The 21,670-nt window shown below is 37.9% G+C and overlaps 3 protein-coding genes across 4 annotated transcripts; 2 read left to right on the top strand and 1 right to left on the bottom strand.

The window, feature by feature from the left end:
- On the top strand, positions 1-14,477 carry LOC133463721 (serine/threonine-protein kinase ICK-like). Of its 2 annotated transcripts, none has more exons than XM_061745416.1 (14): positions 1-167; positions 2,059-2,324; positions 2,458-2,512; positions 5,186-5,307; positions 5,410-5,489; positions 5,582-5,714; positions 5,802-5,973; positions 8,077-8,244; positions 9,011-9,397; positions 10,595-10,806; positions 10,915-11,057; positions 12,535-12,651; positions 12,750-12,857; positions 13,709-14,477. In XM_061745416.1, exons 2-14 carry the CDS (start codon positions 2,224-2,226, stop codon positions 13,858-13,860), a joined length of 1,950 nt encoding a protein of 649 aa, XP_061601400.1. In that variant the 5' UTR covers positions 1-167; positions 2,059-2,223; the 3' UTR covers positions 13,861-14,477. The 2 variants fall into 2 exon arrangements, with proteins under 2 accessions (XP_061601400.1, XP_061601401.1); XM_061745417.1 differs by lacking the exon at positions 1-167 and adding an exon at positions 4,617-4,666 and having other exon boundaries at positions 2,275-2,324.
- Positions 14,478-16,282: 1,805 nt separating this feature from the next.
- gsta.1 (glutathione S-transferase, alpha tandem duplicate 1) lies at positions 16,283-19,100 on the top strand. Its single transcript, XM_061744635.1, has 7 exons — positions 16,283-16,343; positions 16,417-16,531; positions 16,649-16,700; positions 17,888-18,020; positions 18,151-18,286; positions 18,374-18,499; positions 18,624-19,100. Exons 2-7 carry the CDS (start codon positions 16,445-16,447, stop codon positions 18,750-18,752), a joined length of 663 nt encoding a protein of 220 aa, XP_061600619.1. The 5' UTR covers positions 16,283-16,343; positions 16,417-16,444; the 3' UTR covers positions 18,753-19,100.
- Positions 19,101-19,146: 46 nt separating this feature from the next.
- On the bottom strand, positions 19,147-20,854 carry tmem14a (transmembrane protein 14A). The gene is made up of 5 exons (XM_061745134.1): positions 20,741-20,854; positions 20,220-20,302; positions 20,034-20,135; positions 19,847-19,934; positions 19,147-19,756 (listed from the first exon to the last, which is right to left on the bottom strand). The coding sequence occupies exons 2-5, from the start codon at positions 20,287-20,289 to the stop codon at positions 19,714-19,716; spliced, it is 303 nt and encodes a 100-aa protein (XP_061601118.1). The 5' UTR covers positions 20,290-20,302; positions 20,741-20,854; the 3' UTR covers positions 19,147-19,713.
- Between the last annotated feature and the right edge of the window lie 816 nt (positions 20,855-21,670).

Raw genomic sequence — 21,670 nt, 5'->3', positions numbered from 1 at the left:
CGATGCCGACGAGGCCTGGCTGAAAACATATTTACGCTGTGGACTCACTGGTTGCCTTTATATGTCTGATAAAGGATATATTTAGGTAACCGCTGATTTAAAACCATTACCTCGACGTGGACAATAAATGCTTGGCTATGTGTTTTTATCGGCTTGAAACGCGGAGGGTGAGTATTTTCTGGTGGTGTTTTGTGAGATGAGTTTGGAGATCTAAATCCCACCAGTCCAGCTGTTTTTCCTGCAGCACTGTAATGTTTTTGAGCAGCACAAACACCGTTATTTCTACCACGCTTGTCTTTGTAGCCGCCTAGTTAACGTAAATTTAGATTTGAATATTTGTACTTTTTGTAACGCAGATATCGAAACCTTAGAGCATTTTTTTTTCCTCTTGTAGCCTAACTAGGACCTTTTGGGATGCTTTTTTTTGACATTTTTGTTTTTATTAATTGCATTACAGAAAATAAAGAACTTTATCACAATATTCTAATTTTCTGAGACAGTCCTGTACGTTTCAATATTATACTATTAGTTTTTTAATTAAGATGAGAACCAGTTACCTCTCCTTTCCACTTTCACCTAAGGCTAAAGTTCATTTAAAAATAATTAATGAGGTCTATCCATGTAATGATTTTTTTACATAAAAAGGTTTAATTTAGATTTGAATATTTGTACTTTTTGTAACGCAGACATCGAAACCTTAGGGCATATTTTTTTCTTTTGTAGCCTAACTAGGACCTTTTGGGAAGCTTTCCAATACTGGATAACCTATAATGATCAAACCATTCCTATTCTTACATTTGAAAGCATTACATTTGGCTTACAAGTGGAGGACAAAAAAATAGACTTTGGAATCAATAATTCAATTATATTGGCTAAATGTTTTATTCATAAATGTCGCTTTTTGAAAATGAATCCAATCTTTATTGCATATCTAAACGAAATAATTCAGTACAAAAAAATATTTAAAATCTTGCATTATTCAAAAAGCCCAGCATCTTCATAACCAGTACTCGAGTTGAGGGGGGATGAGGGGGGATGGCGTCCCCCCCTGAAATAAAAACGGTCAAAATCATCCCCCTGTAAAACTGCCATCCCCCCTTTCCATCCCTTATGTCATTTCATCAATGAATGTGGTTTTACTGCTATTTCAACATTTAGAGTCATCACCAGAAAAATAACACCAGAAAAATTTGACAATTTTCACCTGTTTCAGGTAAATTTTCACTTGAAATAAGTAGGAAAATCTGGGACAAGATTTATCTTCTTATTACAAGCAAAAAAATCTTGTTGCACTGGCAGATTTTTCTACTTATTTCAAGTGAAAATCTACTTGAAACAGGTGAAAATTGTTGTTTTTTCCAGTGATCAGTCTTGTTTTAAGTGTAATGAGATTTCTTTTACTAAAATGAGACATTTTAACTAGAAATAAGACAAATATTCTTGTTAAGATTTTGAGTTTTTGCAGTGATCCATTTTACTTATCCTGTGAAGGACAGAGTCATATTGATAAGTTCAGAAAAGTGTTTTTTTTAATTTTTGTGTTTTGATGTATTTGATGTAAGCCCAGTGGATATTTAAAGCTTACAGAAGGCTGCATTTAACTGCTGCTATGTCATTCCTGCAGTATTTCTGCAGGTGTTTTGGTCACTGCTATTATTTGTAATATATTATTTGTAATCAGCACAAATTATCTGTCCCAATAAAAATCCACCATCCCCCTTGATTTTTTTTTTACAACTCGAGTACTGTTCATAAGTATCTTTGTACCCTAATTGCTGACTGATCACTTGCATTTTTTATTTTTCTAATTTTATTTTATTGTTTATTTATTTTCTTTCTTTTTCCCTCTGTATCTTCTTTGTTTTGTTTTAGTCTCTCAGTCTTCTTTGATGCAAATGTTCTTCTGGAATGTATAATGTGCCTTGTTTTTTTTTTGTAAAATCACTAAAGAGGTTGGGAAAAAAACAAAACAAAAAAAACAATCTGTATCAATGAAGTCACCTGCTTCAATGTTAGTTTGAACTATCGCCTTTTGTCGTCTATTCCTCATGTTCTCAGCTTAAAGGACGCAAATCCGCGGAACAATGAGTCCTCCAGCTCGTCCCACAGTCTTCTGCTGTTGTCACAGGAAAATCTGGTTGCATTCGGCAACAGGGGGTGAACACATCTGCAATCCCCCCAGCTGTGATCTGAGTGTGAGGGATGGTATGATGATCAAGCATAATGAATAGATACACCACCATCAGACAGCTCGGGGATGGCACCTACGGCTCCGTCATCCTCGGCCGCAGCCTGGAGTCAGGAGAACTGGTTGCCATTAAGAAGTGAGTGTCCAGAAATTGCTATAAATTGTTATTTTCCTCCCACGGCTGTGAGGTATGAGCGTTTGCTCTGTCTTTAAAGTGTAAGCCTGCTTCCCATGTTCAAAGATTAGTCAACAGAAATCCTATCTTTCAGAATGAAGCGGAAGTTCTACTCTTGGGAGGAATGCATGAACCTGCGAGAAGTCAAAGTGAGTTTATGTTTCAGACATGATGTTACATATTTGAATTAGGACAAATATATTGTGACATGTAAAAGAGGTTCATGAATCTAATTTGCAGTGGTTGAAGATGAAAATAAAAAAGTTTTGTGGTTACATCTTTAACTTTGGTAAAAAAAAACCTCCTATTAGGAATGGGCGATATTTTACCGTTCACGATAAACCGTCAAAAAAATTCCTACCGACTTATCGGTAGGAATTTTTTTGACGGTTTATCGTTTGTCATCTCGCGAGATTTGTCATCTCGCGGTAAAAACGATAAATTCCCGTTGATGACGTTTTTGTGTAAAGCTGATTTATGGTTCTGTGTTAAATCCACACACAACGTAAGTGAAGGAAGGAAGGAAGGAAGGGAAAAAAGAAGGAAGGAAGGAAGGGAAAAAAGAAGGAAGGAAGGAAGGAAGGGAAAAAAGAAGGAAGGAAGGAAGGAAGGGAAAAAAGAAGGAAGGAAGGAAGGAAGGAAGGAAGGAAGGAAGGAAGGAAGGAAGGAAGGAAGGAAGGAAGGAAGGAAGGAAGGAAGGAAGGAAGGAAGGAAGGAAGGAAGGAAGGAAGGGAAAAAAGAAGGAAGGAAGGGAAAAAAGAAGGTAGGAAGGAAGGAAGAAAGATTCCCATTGATGATGTTTAGTAGTATTTAGTATTCTTTTAGAGCAGTGTTTTGGGGGCTCCAAAGACTGAATTTGGTGATAGATTTATAGTTACAAAGGTGGAGTTGAATTGGTATTTTTTTTTTTTTTATCGTCATTTTTATCGTTATCAGGATAAATGCCAGAATTTATTCTGATAATTTTTTTAGTCCACACCGCCCATCCCTACCTCCTATGCTCGTCAGTTTGGTGTTATATAGTATGTGCCTGTGTTTGTTGTTAAATTTAAAGGTTGAAGTATTACTGTGATGTGCTGAAACTAACTTATGTTAAAATGAACATTAGTAGGGGGCTAAACCATCTATATAGTTAGTACATTTTGAAGTGTGTTATATGAAATTGGCCATTGATCACTGGCAGGTGGCAGTTTCTTAAGTGAGGGTTGGCTTGGCTGTGTCCAGGGATCACCATGGACTGTGTGTGAAGTGTTGTAAAGACTCCGGGTCTGAAAATTAAATTAGGGCTGTGCGATTAATCGATTTTAAATCTAAATCGGATTTATTAATCACAATCGATGTTAAAAAAAGGAAAATCGGAAAATCGATTTTCCTTTTTTGCAGCTGGCTGCATTACAGACAGAGCTCATCTAGTCATCTTTGTTTGGTCAAGAAAATTGTAAATGTTGTCACTTTACTAAACTCAAGTAGGATTTACAGTATCTTTCAATTGCACTTCATTCCCAATAGGGAAATTTGTTTGCTATTTTTCTTTAAAAATAAAGATAAAATATTTGAAACTATTTATTCCATTGTCTTTTGTAGTTTTTCCCAAAAAAAAAAAACGAAATCGAAATCGAAAATCGGGTTTTCAGAGAAAAAAAATCTGGATTTTATTTTTGTCCAAAATCGCCCAGCCCTAAATTAAATCCAAAGTACCTTGAACCTGCATTCTTTGTCATGGTCAGAAAGGTTGTGATGATAATACCTCTTTTCATTGCAAAGACGTATGATCAAATTAAGTGGAAACTTGCAAGAATATGACTTTCTTACATTAATAAACATTTTTGTAGTGAGTTTACGGTCTTGGTTGTGGTGTGGCGTCTGCTCTGATACAGGATGATGTTCTTAGTGATGGTCTCAAAATGAAATAGGCTGAAGTGGTGTTTGCGTTAAAGCGGAGCTACGATGTACCTGTACACAACGATGCTCAAGAATATGCATTAACAGCACAAGTAAGAATAATAAATGGATAGCTTACTAAGCATCAATAATGTCACAATGAATAGCAAACATGAAATAGCTCTTGCAATATTTATTGGTACACATCCTGTCACCGAATTCTGGTGCCGTCCTTGAATCTGCTTAGGTGAGGTTGCTTGTTTACTTATTTCTTGGATGGCTTATATTAAATGTGATTTGTGGGCTATGCTGTGATGATGTACTTTGTGGTGTAAATAATCCAAAACATTCTGTTGTTTCTTTTTACACCAGTTCAGTATGTTACTGTCTAAAATCCCTCACAGCAGCTCTAAGGCCAGAAGGTGATTCTTGTGTGGTTGGTTGGTTTTTGAGCTCCTGGCCTATCCCCCCCTCCTCCCCTCTTTACTGCAGCAAACCATGTGAGGAAAACGCTGGCCCTCAGAGTCCCGCTATGTAGATCACAATTACAGCATGCCATCATTAATTCTCAGTCCCATAATGGCTTCTCCTCCTCCCTAAAATACAGCATCATCCCAGTGCATGGGAATAGTGAATATTTCTCCATCCTGCTTTCAGATTATTCTAAACTTTGTTTCCCTTTTGAAATTTAAGCATAAATCCCACTTTAGCAGCATTTCCCCTCTAACCACATTGTGTTCTTACACTACCCATATTTGAACAAGAAGGTGTTTTCGTTGTTTTTTTCTTAATAGCGGTAGGGTGGGCTTCTGAATGTGCTGCAGTGAGCTGTGTGTGTGTGTGTGTGTATGTGTGTGTGTGAGGTCCAGCATGGTCATTTGCTTCTAACTCTACTTTTGTTTTTACAGAGCTCTCACATAATCTCTTGTTTATCCTTTCAGTCCCTAAAGAAACTCAACCATGCTAATGTGATCAAACTCAAGGAGGTAATTCGAGAAAATGATCACTTGTACTTCATATTTGAGTACATGAAGGAAAATTTATATCAGCTCATGAAAGATAGGTGCGTACAGTCAATTTCCACATTATTTTCTTGTTTTAAAGTATATTTGATCAAAGTTTATTAATGTATCTTAACCAAGCTTTTGAATTGTGTTCGCTGCAGGACTCGTTTGTTTCCTGAATCTGCTGTAAGAAATATAATGTTTCAGATACTGCAGGGAATGGCCTTCATTCATAAACATGGTACGTCTGTGTATATATAACCTCCGGGGACTAAACTAACTGATATTTTGCTCCAGCTGAGCCAGGATGGTCTGAATCTGTGTCTCTTTTAGGGTTTTTTCACAGGGACATGAAACCAGAGAATCTCCTGTGCATGGGCCCGGAGCTGGTGAAAATAGCCGACTTTGGACTCGCCCGCGAGATCAGATCTCGACCCCCGTACACAGACTATGTCTCGACTCGATGGTGAGTTTCCTTTCGAGTCAAAATGATGCATGTGCACTCAGTTTAAATGAGGCTGTTGAAACGCTAGTGCCCTTGTTTGTGAACCAGGTACAGAGCTCCAGAGGTGCTCCTCAGATCTATATCCTACAGCTCACCTATAGACCAGTGGGCGGTTGGCTGCATCATGGCTGAGCTTTACACCCTCAGGCCTCTTTTCCCAGGATCCAGTGAAGTAGACACCATATTCAAGATTTGCCAAGTCTTGGGGACGCCAAAGAAAGTAAGGTTTAGCACATGTGTAACGGTGAGAAAAACTGTCAAAAGACATCAGATTTAATTAGCGCATTTTCTGCATGAAAGAGAAACCAGGTATAGATTTAAAAACAAAAAGGGCTGCTGTTATGGAAGGTACAGGGATATAAAAAGAGAGGTGTAGCATTTTAGTTAGCACTAAGCCTTGGGAAATTTATTCAGAAGTACAGAATGCAGATGCATCAAACAGCCATTGTAACAATCCCAATGTTTGGTGCAGCTCACATATTTATAAAACGTTTCTTATAATCTTATAACACAAGAACAGACACACTATCTTGTTTTGTCTCTGTCTGATGCGGATCTTCCATTCTTTTGTTGCCCAGCTGCTGTGTGCATCATGCATCACTATAATCAGATCTCTACATGGAGCACATCACGTTGCTGCGTGGGTTGAGCATTTCCTTCCACACCGCCAGTTTTGCTTGGCTCATAAAACTACTTTCAAAGTTAAGCTTCAGCGAGATAGTAAGAAACTAAAATAAAAATGCAAAAACACTGGAGATCAAATCTGTGATATGTTATCACAGAACAGGCACGGTTAGAAACGCGGGAGTTTAAATGAGAGGGGCTACCTTCTAGATCCTTCTATACTATTGATTCTAGATAGATCTAGACACATTAAGGCAGGGGTATTCAACTAGATTCGGCCGGGGGCCACATCTACAAAAGGACTGTATGGAGAGGGCCGCACAATTTGAAAATGTGGGGGTTTTCAAAATGTATTTTGCACTCAAAGACGAAGACTTATGTAAATATAATACATTTGTATTATACATTTGAATATATCTAGTTTACATATGAATTATGTATTAATTGTCTCCAGATTTAGTAATTATGAATGTTAAATATAATATTCAAATAAAGAAATATTATTTTGAATGCAAGTTCATTTTGAAACCATGCATTGAGCAAACTTAATGAAATTGATATTGACCTACTTTTAATAAAACACGCCATAATGACAAAGCACCACTTTCCACCAAGATTTCCTTATTTGAATATTATATTAAGCATTGAGCACAACCATTTTAGTCCATAGTAGCCAGTTTGATGTTATAAATAAGCAACCAAAATATTAACCATAAGCTCCTTTATTAATGACACATCTGTGCATTATATCAGCAAAACAAAACAATCACATGAAATTATAGGAGGCTTAGAAGTTCCATCTGAAATGCAAAGTCCTCACTTATTCAAATGAAAAAAATTTCAGGCCAAGAATGATGCCTAATGATGTAAACAAGTAATAATGTGACAAACATTAACACTGTGCAACACTGGCAAAAAATCTGAAGTAAAAAACATCTCCAACAGAGATTAACATGTACAAACATTATGCATCATTAACCAACTACAAAAAGGCTACCAAGCATCTTAAACTTAAATGCGATATGCATTCTCTGCACACATTACAAATAAAAATCGCACCTTTTGTGACCGCATTCCTGGCATGTCATGTTTTTCCCCACTTATTCCACAGAACACCGAAAGTGTTTTGTTTTTTTTTGCTATTTTCAGCCGAACATTCGGTGCATCACTATTATAAAAAAAAAAAAAAAAAATTCAACAAACACCCCCTTTTTTGAAATATGACCAGGGGCCACATAAAAGCTCCTGGCGGGCCGCATGTGGCCCGCGGGCCGCCAATTGAGAATAATGCTGGAGATGTAGCTGCCAGGCAGTAGAAAGAGACAAACACCCAAAAAAGGAGATTTCTGGATGAGGTTAATGAGGATATGAGTTAATCGTATGAGAGAAAAAGATGCAGCTGATGAGGTCAGATGGAAACAGCAATGTGGTAACCCCCTGAAGGCAAAAGTTAAAAGAAGGAGAAGAAAATATCTTATGCAAAAGATATTTGTTTAAGCACAGCATCTGTGTTTACACAGGGTGTATCTGTTGAACCCTGACAACGGACACACCCTGACAACGGACAGGGTGGGTCTGTTTTCAGGGTCCAAATTCAATGACCCAAGTGTGTTGCTTCATGTGACTGATATTTCTGTGTTTTAAATCTGATTTATTTTTTGGCAAATGTGATGTGTGAGACTGTGTCTTCTCCGTCCAGACTGACTGGCCGGAGGGATACCAGCTGGCAAGCGCCATGAACTTCCGTTGGCCACAGTGTGTTCCAAGCAATCTGAAGACGCTGATCCCAAATGCCAGTCCTGAAGCCATCCATCTGATGACGGACCTGCTTCAGTGGGATCATAAGAAGAGACCAGCGTCTGCCCAGGTACCATTTGTCCTAATCTCACATTGACTACGTTTACATGCAGTCAAAATTCGGGTTATTGCTAATATTCCGGTTACTGAAACATTCGGAATATTCCGTTTACATGCGTGAGCAAACAGGGTTATCCCTGTATACGTAATTAATAATGGTAATTAATCATTCGGGATATCCCGGTCAAACCAGCGACGCGCGGAGAACGTGATGACGCAATTAGCGTCATTTCCGCTTCTTCTTCTTCCTGTATCCAAATTCAAAACAAATGCTGCTTCGCGCAACTTTTCTCTCTCCTTCTTGTAAATCTTCTATCCCGGTACTTTCTACTGTCCACAAATGCAGAAATGTTAATATCCTTCATTACATTTATGAAGTGATTAGTCTCCTCCTGGTCTTGCGTTTCTCCATGTTTAGAAGAACTTCCTGGACTCAAAAGACCAGGATTCCTTGCGAACAGAGCATGCACAGAAAACAAATTCATGTTCCGTTTAATCGGGATATTCCGTTTGGCGTTTATGTGACCAAATATTCGGGTTTTAAAAGGAGTAACCCAGGGGTCATATTCAGGTTTTTAAAAACCAGAATATGAGCAAATTCGGGTTATTCAAAGGGGTTATTGGTGTTTATATGGCCGTGCAAATTCGGGTTATTGCCAATATTCAGGTTTTAAAAGGGTTATTGATGCATGTAAACGCAGTCAATGTTTCTTCACGGCTTAACACACAGAATCAATCATGTTGGTTGACTCGACCTCTTTATAATTTGTTTTTAGGCTCTCAGGTACTCCTACTTCCATGTGGGGCAGGCTTTGGGCACTCCTCAGCAGATCCTGGAGCAGGGCAGGCCTCAGCCAGGTCTGGTGAAGCTGCAGGGTCCGATACAGCCACAACAGATGCTGCAGCAACAGCAGCCTCTGCTGCTGAAGCCGGTGCCCCCCTCCCAGCCCCCACCTCCTCACCAACACTGCTCCCCCTCCAGGCCCCTCCAGCAGATCCAGCCCTCCCCTGTATCAGGAACGGCCCAGGCAGCAGCGTACCAGCGCCACTCCGACCTGCTGCGGGAGCAGCAGCAGCCAAAGCACATCCTAAAGCAGGAACCGACAGAAGGAGCACCACAGCGGCATCTACCTTACATTGCCGACAAGAGTCTCCAGAGCAAGGTGAGCCCCTGTGTGGTGTATGGGTTTACACTAGCAGAAGTTATAAATACTTAGGGCTGGGCGATATGGACCAAAAGTCATATCTCGATATTTTCTAGCTGAATGGCGATACTCGATATATATCTCGATATTTTTTCTGTGACATAATTGGGGTTTCCCCCAAAGCATTATAGCATAGCATCTCTGTTAGCATCTCTGTTAGCATCTCTGTTAGCTTCATTTTTTTCTGAGGCAAACCCTTAAAAAAACAGTCAGTTTTAATACAAAGCCTCGTGCCAAATGTCACACAGGAACCTTTATTAACAGAGGTCTGCACAATATCAAAATGTATGAAACAAATTAAATAAAAATAAACTGCCTGAATATATAGAATAAAAATGCTTCTTGAATAAAATAAAACAAATATCCCTTTCCTGCATAACAATTAAATTAAAATACAGTGTGCAATTAATACAATGTAGACAGTAACAGGCAGACTTTTCCACTGAGGTTGACAGTTGTGCAAATAACAAAACATTTGTGCAAATCTCAAATAAAATTCAAGTCAATTTGTCACAAAATAAGCTATATCAAAATCATAAAAAAAGAAGCTATATCAATATAAAAGATATTGTCTCGTACCATATCGCGTTTGAAAATATATCGATATTAGGAATGGGCGATATTTTACCGTTCACGATATACCGTCAAAAAAAGGAAGGAAACAAGGAAAGAATGAAGGAAGGGAGAAAAGAGGAAGGGAAGAAGGAAGGAGAGAGCAGAGGAAAGAAGGAAGGATGGGAGAAAACAAGGAAGGAAGGGAGAAAAGAAGGAAGGAAGGGAGAAAAGAGGAAGGGAAGAAGGAAGGAAGGAAATTAGCCAGAAAGAAAGAAAGAAGGCTAAATTCCCGTTGATGAGGTTTTTGTGTAACAAACATGGCAGATCTGAGAGCGAGATATATTTATAGTTACAAAGGTGGAGTTGAATTGGTATTTTTTTTATCGTCATTTTTATCGTTATCAGGATAAATGCCAGAAATTATCGTGATACATTTTTTAGTCCATACCGCCCATCCCTAATCGATATATATTAAAATCTCTATATATCGCCCAGCCCTATAAATACTCCACCTTCCTTCACTTTGTGTATCATTACAATGTAAAATGACTGTATGAAAGGGAGGCTGTATATTATACTTGATAACTTGTTTCTATGTAGCAAACACGGCAGGAGTCAGAAAATGCAAACCTACTGAGTTACCAGTTGAAACCCAAAGGAGGAGGGCGGCGGCGTTGGGGCCACGGCACAGGACACCTTAAAGGTGAAGACTGGGACGACTATGAAGAGACGGATCTGTCCTCCATAAGTATTCTGGGAAAACCCAGTTTTTCCACAGAGAAGTCTCGGCAGGGGGAGGACACGCTGAGCAGGTGAGGCTCTGATCTGATACTACCACCTGGATTAAAGTCATGTGGGATTAACTATGGAGGGTTTCTAGAAGCAGGTTATTCGGATGATATTGCTCCTCTGTTTTACAGGTTTGGGAAAGTTCTGGATTTCAGTCAACCCAGTGGAAAAGAAGATGCACCTTTAAACCTAAACAGGACAGCAGGTTATCAGGAGCCGTCAAGAACTGCCTCTGCCAAACAGCATTACCTGAGGCAGTCGAGATATCTACCTGGTAAACTCTTTTTTTTTTTTCTTTAATCCCCGCTTTTTTTCCCATTTTATATCCCCCAGTGCTACCTAAAGCCGGGCAGACACTGTGCGATTATCGGCTCGTTTTGAGCCGATTTTCCAGTCGTGCGACTTTTTTTTGATCGGGCCCGATTTTGACCCAATCGTTGCTCGTGCCTCGTGCAGTGTACGTGGGGTAACGACGAGAGATTAACACCTCACGACGAGCTCCCGATCACAAATCGTGAGGTCGCAAGAAAATCAAGCATGTTTGAAATCCTGGTCGCTCCTCGTGAAGGAACCGTACAGTTGAAGAAGCTGCGACCCGATTTACCTCATCCTTTCACAGAGAGCATGCGCAATCTCTGATGTTACCTCAAAAACTATTATTTGTAGTTTAAGTGTTGCAAATTCACATTACAAATCATGTTTTAATAGCAAAAAAAAGACCGCATTTCCACGTACGGTGCGGGTCGCCGCGTACCCTGCGCCGTAGGCTCTGCGTTGGTTTAACGCGGAACCATAAATCAGCCTTCAGTGTGTGCGCTGTCTGCTGTAGGCCGTCAGGTCACCCACCTTTTCGTTTCATCTCGTTCCCACCTCGTGTAAATTCTTTTCACTTTAAAAAAAAGAGCTATTTATGTTAAGCATAGGATAAAAGTTTGAACTCGGATTTTTGGGAAGTATTTTCAAGATCGTTATTTTAATAGCGGGACTATTTCCAGCGGCGCCTGTGCCGAGGGGCGCTTCGGACGCGCCACGTGATCGTGCTGGACCAATAACAGCGGCCCCTGATGTAAACAAACCTGACGTCATACAATGTTGGCGCAACCTCGTCTTCCCAAATATGTAGAAAAATACAATATAATGAGCCGAAAAGTGCACAAAAATGACTAATGGTGTTATATGATGCCACAATGAAGATGAATTATAAACTAAAGTGAAATAATAAAAATCGCCCATAATGTGATTTCGTTTTTATCATTGTGCTGTACTGTTCGGAACAACTCTTTTTTTCTCTTCTCATTTTGCTGGGACGTCGGGTTCCTCCGCGAGACACAACTTTTGCGGTATGCGTTCATTGTCAATGATGCGCAGTTCCCACCCAATCAGAAACGGTACAGATATTTTATTATATATTATATTTCCAGTACACAGAGGTCCGACGGGAGGATAATGATCGTATAGTGTGAGCAGACGGGTCGCATCCGAGCATCGGCTCGTACAGTGTGAGAACATAAATCGTGGGCTCTGAACTTTTGAACTCCGCGATCTAGTCGTGCAGTGTGAGATGGGGCAGTCTCATACGATTCAAAATATCGCACAGTGTATGCTCGGCTTAACTCTCCTTTTGATGCAGTTTTAAAGCTTCTTTTATTCTTTATGTTTGCCCCCACCTGTTGTTATTTTTATCTCTCTTACTGTAATGTTTTTTTGTGGAGATTAAACACCATTTCATAATGTAATGCTGTCTTCTTCAGGAATTAGCACGAAGAAGAATGTGGCCATAAATGCCAGCAATGAATTTACTGGAAATCATCTTTGGGGTAGCAGTAATATTCCCTTTGGAGGAACTCTGCCAAGCAGAGGCGCTCATGGTAACAGCAGTGTAATCTTTGCAACATGTTGTTGTTCTTCTTTTTAACTAGTGGTATGTTAATGAACTACATTTCTTTTAATTTTGTTTATTTATCAGGTACAAATACTATTCCAGGTGGATACATGCCATCGTTTTACAAGAAAGAAGGGGGTTCAGCTGGTCACAGAGAGCGCCACAGTGTTTCAGTGGAAACAACAGCATCTAGTAAGTATAGATGCAGGGCTTTATTTATTCTCTGCTTATTTCTATTTCACAAATAGGAGCCTTTAGGGATGGGCGGTATGGACTAAAAAATGTATCACGATTATTTCTGGCATTTATCCCGATAACGATAAAAATGACGATAAAAAAATACCAATTCAACTCCACCTTTTTAAATATAAATCTATCTCGCTCTCAGATCCACCATGTTTGTCATCAACGGGAATTTTTCTTTCTTTCTTTCTTTCTTTCTTTCTTTCTTTCTTTCTTTCTTTCTTTCTTTCTTTCTTTCTTTCTTTCTTTCTTTCTTTCTTTCTTTCTTTCTTTCTTTCTTTCTTTCTTTCTTTCTTTCTTTCTTTCTTTCTTTCTTTCTTTCCTTTTTCCCTTCCTTCCTCCTTTCCTTCCTCCTTTCCTCCTGCTCTTTCCTTCCTTCTTCCCTTCCTCTTTTCTCCCTTCCTTCCTCCTTTCCTTGTTTTCTTCCTTCCTTCCTTCCTTCCTTCCTTTCTTCCTTCTTTTTTCCCCTTCCTTCCTTCTTTCCTCCTGCTCTCTCCTTCCTTCTTCCCTTCCTCTTTTCTCCCTTCCTTCCTTCTTTCCTTGTTTTCTTCCTTCCTTCCTTCATTCCTTCCTTCCTTCCTTCCTTCCTTCCTTCCTTCCTTCCTTCCAAAAATCAGCTTTACACAAAAACATCATCAACGGGAATTTATCGTTTTTACCGCGACATGACAAATTCTTATCGTGAGGAATTTTTTTGACGGTATATCGTGAACGGTAAAATATCGCCCATTCCTCGGAGCCTTCACAAAATACCTTTTAAAAATGCCCAAATGTTAATTGTGTATGTGCTTCGGTTATAGATTATGCAACATGGCGGTCCGGTCGGAGTCAGATGAGCCCCTCTGCAAACATGCCGATGGCTAACAAGAGCACCCCAGGGCTTCTGCCTCGCCAACCACTGCAGACTGTTCATGGGCGAACAGACTGGTCTGCCAAATACGGACACCGCTAGTGGCCTCCCTGGAACTCTGATCTGTGCCCTAAGAACTCTTTTCACCTCCAAAGAGTAGGCCTAGGTGTTTTACAATCCAATCTGTACATAGGTATTACACAGCAATAAAAAAAAAAGTTTTTGTTTCATAGTGTGTGCTATGGATGCTGTGAGTTGTAACATATTTGTTTAGGTAAAGTCACTGGCCAAAGTGTGAGTCCAGATTTGCTCCTCAGTGTTTCACTGTGTCTTTCTGTAATATATCTACTGTTGTGGAGAGGTTGCACCCTCAGTTATATCTGATCATTAAATGTTTACAAACATATATATACATTGAATGATATGCATATTATATTACGAAGCCTTCACTGTGTTTTGTTTTTGTCTAATTAATTGTTTTGGCTCTGTACAGTATGTCTTTTTTTATTTTCATTGTTCTTCCTTTGTTTGATTGTAATTGCCTTGCCTATCAGCTATTATTTGTATACTGTATGTTTTCAAGGAACTTTAAGCAATGCTTTAATTTCAGTGAAACTTATATGCAAGTTGTTGCCACACTGGATCTGTTTCAGTTCCAGCAGTAAAATGAATTTAACATTGAACTCATTCTTGATGAAAATCTGTCATTATTGAATTGCACTACAATCAAAACTAGGGGGTGGCGTAATAAAAAATCAAACATGTCTGGCTAGGAGCTATACCAGATAAACATAGAGGTGCTGGATTTCTCTCACAGGCAGAACAAATACACTTACAGTCGTAGACATTAAAAATAAATACCAAATTTGTCCAGGCATTTCTTTAAACTGGTGCCAATTAACTTATTTGTGAAGTAGCATTGTAAAGGAGCTCTTGGGTAAGAGAAATGTGATTTTAGTAATTGCTTTCAACCCAAAAACCCATTCTGAAATTCCTTTAAAAATAATGTTACAGGTGACATTTATGTTGTTACTATTAGAAATTGTATCAGATACATTATAAATGGAGTAACAATGAAGAATGAAGCTACAACAAAACTTAAATGTATACTATATATATATATATATATATATATATATATATACAATAAATATATTATTAAAAAACATAGATAAACATGGATATAATATAAGTATGATGGAAATATATTGCATTCATTATATTATTATAGCCATATGGCACGACCAGTTATCTATTATATACGACGGAGTATTAGGGCCAAACTAAGACAAAAAAATTTGGGAAATTACGAGAATAAAGTCATAATGTTGCAAGAATAGTCGTAATAGAATAAAGTCGTAATATTATGAGAATATCATTTATGAGAACTCTAACAGGAAGAGCAGTCTTCTTGACTTCTCCCTGTGTTAAAATTAGAATCAGAATCAGAAAAGGGGTTTATTGCCAAGTTTTCACACGAGGAATTTGTTATGGTGATTAGTGCAACACAATACAATTATAAAAACAAATATATAAGAGATAAAATAAAATGTATAAACAATAAAAAGTATAAACAATAAAATAAAATGTAGTTATTTATTATTATTATTATATATTATTATTATTATTATTAATAATAATAATTATTATTAAGCATCTTGTGAAGTTATATTTATATATTTACAATATATTTAATATTATGACTTTATTCTCATAATTTTACGACTTTATTCTCATATTATTATGACTTTCTTGTAATTTCCTTCTTACTTAGTTTGGCTCTATTATAGCTAAAATTGAAAAAAATATATTATTATAGAATTATTATAGAATAGCAAGATGTCATAATAATATATATATATATATATAAAATGTCAAAAATTATTTTTTTTGTTTGAATAGTTGAAAAGGTAAGGCAGACTGCCACGTGCAGTGCCGCATTTGGATGTGTCTGAAGCTTGGAGCTTGACTTCCCTACGTATCTCCTATTGGCCTTGAGCTTGTTTGGAGGTTCTAGCAGGGGAGCGCAGCTACTGGTATACCGAAGGATGGTCGTCCGCCGGGGGAGGACGTCGTCCGCTGCCACCGAGCGCAGAGCTTCGGGAGGGACACACATGGACCGGTGAGGGAGGAAGGGGACACCCGCCTAGCCAGCCAGATCAGCCGAATCAACCCTAGCGATCAATGGGGTGACAGATGTCGCAGCCAGATCGCCCTCACATCCGAATATACATAGGGAGGTGGAGCTTATATATGGAGCCGCATGGAGCGACCGTTTAAACTCACGGTTTCGAATTTTAAAATGCTGGACTCGGAAGAAGCAGAATTCGTTTAGAATGTTCGAGTAAAGCTTCTATGTCAACACGGCGATAATATTTAAATAATTACTAATCAGCAAATGCGCTAAAACAAGCCACGGATTCCACTACCATGATGCTTTGCGATAATATGCTAATGAGCTGTGCTTCGGGGCTAAAACCAACCAATCAGAGACTTCAGACGTTTCTCCGCCTTTACGCTGCAATGTTATGCAACGAACGGAAGTTAAACTTGGAAGGGAAAAAAGTGCAGCCGTGACTGAATAAGTAGGAACAACAGGCTAAATTGCAGTGCTATTTATCTGCACAGCTTTGAGTGAATTTTCTCACATTGTATTAGGTTATACACTCCCAAGAAAACAAGAACCATGTCTGACAAAGTAATCCTGCACTACTTCAATGGCAGAGGGAGAATGGAGTCAATCCGCTGGCTTTTGGCATTTGCAGGGGTGGAGGTAAATTATTACATTTTGACACTTATTGTGTGCAGTTTTTTTTCTAATTGTATGTCAGAGCTTTTTTAAAAAGTTAATTTTTTTCATGTAATTGTTTTTGCTGATTTATCTTCACAGTTTGAAGAGAGATATCTGTCCACCAGAGAGGACTATGAAAAACTTCAGAGTGGTAATTTTTTTTTATTTAGTTTTTTTTTTATTATTATTATTTTTAATTTATGTTATTTGTGAAAGGGGCAGATCAGATAAGATTCTTCTTCTTCTTTCTGCTCCCTTTTCATTCATAAGTTAGGAACATTTGTATTTGTGTTTGTATTAAATTGTTTTGTTTTTTGAATGAAATAAAGAATAAATTGAAATTAAATTAAATGAAAGTTGGTGCAGTGAGAACCAAATCATGTTTTTGCCCTTTTTCATTCGTCCTTTTATGAAGTCTTTCAACCAGTGGCGTCAATTCAGTGGAAGCTAAGGTATGGCAAGGTTACGAGTCACAGAACTTAACTAGAGTATCAATCAACACGTCCAGCAAATACTCATCACAGAATCTGCTATGGAGCTTATCTGTGTGGTCAAGAAAATTTCAACTTTTTCAAATGCAGTCTCGCTCACTGCAAAAACTCAAAATCTTACCAGGAATATTTGTCTTATTTCTAGTTAAAATGTCTAATTTTTAGTCAAAAAATCTCATTACACTTAAAACAGGAGTCATCACCAGAAAAATAACGTGTTATTTGACCATTTTCACCTGTTTCAAGTAAATTTTCACTTGAAATAAGTAGAAAAATCTGACAGTGGGACAAGATTCATCTTCTCATTACAAGCAAAAAAAATCTTGTTCCACTGGCAGATTTTTCTGCCAGCCAATCAAAGCACCAGTGAAAATCTACTTGAAACAGGTGAAAATGGTTGTTTTTGAGTCTTGTCTTAAATGTAATGAGATTTTTTTGACTAAAAATTAGACATCTTAACTAGAAATAAGATAAATATTCTTGTTAAGATTTTCACTTTTTGCAGTGTATAATAGTGAAATCGATCATGTTGCTCTGATTTGAATTTGTAGTTATTCTATATGTATTAATTAATAGAAGAATCAATACAAATAGACACAGAGTAATTCCATAAATGTATTAAAAAAACAAACATTTGCATTTTCCTTTGAAGCCAAGGTGTGGCGGTTGCCATATCTTGCCATACCCTGCTTTCAACTTTCACCTGCACTCACCCGCAGTTCAGGGACTAATCTGAACCAAATCTTATGACCTTTGTGATCCATTGTTCTATTGTATGTTCTATATAGTGTATGGTGTGATACAGTATATGGATATGAATAAAGATCTGCTGCTGTTTTCTTTGCAGATGGATCACTCATGTTTCAACAGGTTCCCATGGTGGAAATTGATGGTATGAAACTTGTTCAGACAAAAGCAATCTTGCAATACGTTGCAGAGAAGTACCAACTCCATGGAAAAAATCTCAAAGACCGCGCCATGTACGTTGAAATACTATAATAATGTTTACGATGGCCTTTTCTTACCGATCATGATCATCCGTGCACCATGCTGTGCAGGGTCTCGGGCCAATCATGATCATGATTTACTAAAATGTGGCATACCCTCAAGGGTCAACATGTACTGTGAGGGACTGATGGATCTCATGGAGATGATCATGATCTTGCCCTTCATCCCAAACCCAAAACCAAAAGTGGACAACATTGAGAGTAAAGCAAAGGAGCGCTACCTACCGGTGTTTGAAAAGGTATGGTATAACTTATTCATTTAATTTGAAATATGACTGGTTATGGTAACTTAAGCAGGTGTTATTTTCCTGTATGAAACTTTACAGGCGCTGTCTGGAGCCATTTACCTGGTCGGAGATAATGTAACCATTGCAGACGTACAGCTTCTTGAATGCACACTGATGCTGGAGGAGAAATTACCTGGAATCCTGGCTGACTTTTCCAATGTCAAGGTTGGTGTCACATATGGTCTAAGTCTAGACATATAAAGCAAATGGTCTTTTAAAAATCCCAGATTTGTCAACAGCCAGCACTGAGCACTGTTTCAAGTAAACTTTTGTTTGTGTTTCTATTCAGAGTTTTCAGGGCAGGATGTTAAATTGTAAAGCCGCCAAAGAGTTTCTGCAGCCAGGCAGCAACAGGAAGCCACAGCCAGATGAAACTTATGTGAAGACGGTTGTAGAAGTCCTCAAATTGACTTTTTGACTTCCATAAAGTTTTCCAAAACCTCTTCTACATTCCTCATGCAGGCTGAGTGATTGCTCATTACTTTCTTTGCATACGGATGTAGCTTGAGGTACATGCTGCTAATCTACACTTTGATTAATACGATACTATCCCCCACAAAGGAACAATCATAAGCTACGGCTTCAGTCTACACCTTTTTTGGTTTCCTTTATTTATATATCCCGCTTTACTGTGGTGCATGTTTTGATTGACTAATGGACCAAAATAAAACTAACTAACTAACTAATCCGTCAACACTAATTCATAACAATGTATGGATTTTGTTTTTAATGTGAAGAAATTAATAAAGGTTTTGGGAACATTAAATCCTGCTTTCATTTTTGTTGTCAAACATCACACGAGTACACACAAATAAAGAAATAAAATCATGTTTATTTCATTTTATCTTCATAAAAAATTTTGAAAACATTTTTTTTATTAATCTTTATTAGTCAGTTTTATTATAAAACACAAATTAATCCTCTACTTTAATACAAAGAACAGCAGCTCCCATTTTTCCAGTGGCCAGAGGGGAGAGGGTGTGTGTAAGGTCCTTGCTAAACAGCGGTACACCCGGGTCCTCTAGGTTTAAGCCCACCTCCGTAACCACTAGGCTACCTCTCCCCCGGAACACACCAACTTGATCACTTTTATTTAAATCTGAGTGAGAAGCAAAGATGGTAGATTTAATTCTGTAAGCTTGTTTTAAATTTTTAGCACCCAAGATGTTGACACAGATCTGTTTCCTCTGCCGGGATTTTATTATTCATGAAAATTAATGAAGACGGAAGATGCACAATCATAGACGAGCTCACAAACAAGAAACTCAGACTTCTTTTTTTTTATGTCTAAGGTCTCTGAGATAAAGTCTTCTTTAAAACCAGATCTGTTCAATCAACATTTTCGAGGGTTGTCAGGTCAGTCGGCGTTGCCCTCTGCGTCACTTCATGGTCAGGAGCAACAGACGAAACACCATCAACAAACTGGAAAACATCAGCCAGAAAAAGAAAATATCTGAATCAATTAGCAGGATTCAATAAATGTGCTTAGTCATCTCTGCAAGTTGGACGGACCTCAATCCTGCCATAATGCCTGCAGGCAGTAATTTTCCTGATTTCTTGTATCTCATTCCCATGATAACTGAGAGGAGTCCTGCAGAAACTTAAACAAATACAACACCATTGCAAAGTTATAAATACATTTTAATACATTTTCTGGCCTTTGAATAGAAATGATCTCATTGAGTTCCACCAAACTTACGGAACGACACCTGGATATCCTTTGGGTCATTGGAGATGTTATAGGCCCCATAAGCAGATAATCCACCAAAAACTAAACCTGCCATTAGTGACATGACGCTGGCTACAAAAGAAAACAGAGAAGACAATCAGGCTAAAATGTGTGAAAATTTTAGTTTAGATTTTTATCCAAATGAGTGCCTCCAACCTTTTCTTTTGTATCCCATAAATCCTCCAAAAACGATGGCTGCAGCATAACCAAATCCAATCCAATCCATTGTCACTGAAAAGCTGGAAACAAAACACATTGATAAACTAAAACATTGAAAGTAATATTCCCTAACAAACATCTAACCTAAATCAACTAATACGAATTTGCTTATGATATTCACAACTTTATTCTTAAGTTTCCAACTTACGCCTTATTTTTATTTTTTTTGTAAAATCTTTAATGACCTTATTCACCAACAGGACGAAGTTTATTAGGCTTTTGGAGGACCGACTATCACTGTTTTGTTTAGTACAAAAACCTGCAGTCCTCCTGACTTGCCGCTAGATGGCGCCGTTACTCCTTTAGTATTTAAAACAATAAACGACATCGAGAGCTCACAGTTGTAAATCTGTGGTCTAACGCGTATTCTGAATGAAACATTACAGTACGTTACAAATGTATTCATATCTTACGTCGATTAAACTGTTACTGTGTTTGTCGTGGCATAAAATACCCACCCTGAGCACAAATACGCGCAGTTGCAGGTTTCTCTCGTTTCAAACACTTCCTCGTTATTGCTACACACATACCACGCGCATGCGTAGTTTCGTTCACGTGTCGTTCGGGGACGCACAACAAAGTGGGAAAAGTATAGATTAGGTATAATTTCGATATAAACTGAGATACGTCCTAAACATTCACAACTTTAATTGCATGCTGTCATCCACAACAGGAAGCTTTTAGATATTAAAGAAAACTTGCAAGACATTGACATAATAAAGGATGACGACTCACATGTATGGAGGATTTTTTGTGCCAAAATTAAATAAATACATCATTAATTAATTAAAATGGGAATGAAATATCATTAATTAAATGTGTCATTAATTAAAATTAGAATTAAATATGTCGTTAATTAATTAAAATACAATTCATTTTAAGTAAAAAAAAATATTTCAGCATTTAATTTATTAATGACACATTTAAATAATTATTGATATCTTTCATTCCCAATTTAATTAATTAATGATGTATTTATTTATTTAATTTTGGCACAAAAAATCCTCCATACACATGGACGAAACTACAAGATTAGGCCTACTAATATAGCTCACTCTTGAAAGATTTCAGTTGGAAACCTAACTATTGGGACTTGGGGGCATTCTTTATTACATCTAAATTCCACAAGAGCAAAATCAAATCTATGCTTGAGGGAATGTGAAAAAATTAGAGATGGTAATGGATCTCATGCATCTCCTAAGGAGGTGCATTCTGAATCATTTTAGGATTTAGACACGTGGCTTTATATAAAAGGAGTTTCTCTGGTTTGCTTGGTGTGCATAAAGACAAATCATATTTGCTACATGCATTTCAGGTGTGCTAGTGGGAAGGGATATGACACTAACCGTAATCCACTCACAGCAGAGATGTGGACCACATTTGGATAC

The sequence above is a fragment of the Cololabis saira genome, chromosome 17 (assembly GCF_033807715.1).
Source record: "Cololabis saira isolate AMF1-May2022 chromosome 17, fColSai1.1, whole genome shotgun sequence".
Classification (NCBI taxonomy): Eukaryota; Metazoa; Chordata; class Actinopteri; order Beloniformes; family Belonidae; genus Cololabis; species Cololabis saira.
The sequence above is the reverse complement of the archived record's forward strand: the minus strand, read 5'-3'. Positions and strand labels throughout refer to the sequence as shown.

Coding starts and splice junctions, on each gene's coding strand:
- LOC133463721 (XM_061745416.1), top strand. CDS start 2,224: ATGAATAGATACACCACCATCAGACAGCTCGGGGATGGCACCTACGGC. Junction 5,308..5,409: donor TATCAGCTCATGAAAGATAG/GTGCGTACAGTC, acceptor TGTTCGCTGCAG/GACTCGTTTGTTTCCTGAAT. Junction 5,715..5,801: donor GACTATGTCTCGACTCGATG/GTGAGTTTCCTT, acceptor TTTGTGAACCAG/GTACAGAGCTCCAGAGGTGC.
- gsta.1 (XM_061744635.1), top strand. CDS start 16,445: ATGTCTGACAAAGTAATCCTGCACTACTTCAATGGCAGAGGGAGAATG. Junction 16,532..16,648: donor TGGCATTTGCAGGGGTGGAG/GTAAATTATTAC, acceptor TTATCTTCACAG/TTTGAAGAGAGATATCTGTC. Junction 16,701..17,887: donor CTATGAAAAACTTCAGAGTG/GTAATTTTTTTT, acceptor TTTTCTTTGCAG/ATGGATCACTCATGTTTCAA.
- tmem14a (XM_061745134.1), bottom strand. CDS start 20,289: ATGGATTGGATTGGATTTGGTTATGCTGCAGCCATCGTTTTTGGAGGA. Junction 19,935..20,033: donor GGATATCCAGGTGTCGTTCC/GTAAGTTTGGTG, acceptor TATTTGTTTAAG/TTTCTGCAGGACTCCTCTCA. Junction 19,757..19,846: donor GGCATTATGGCAGGATTGAG/GTCCGTCCAACT, acceptor GATGTTTTCCAG/TTTGTTGATGGTGTTTCGTC.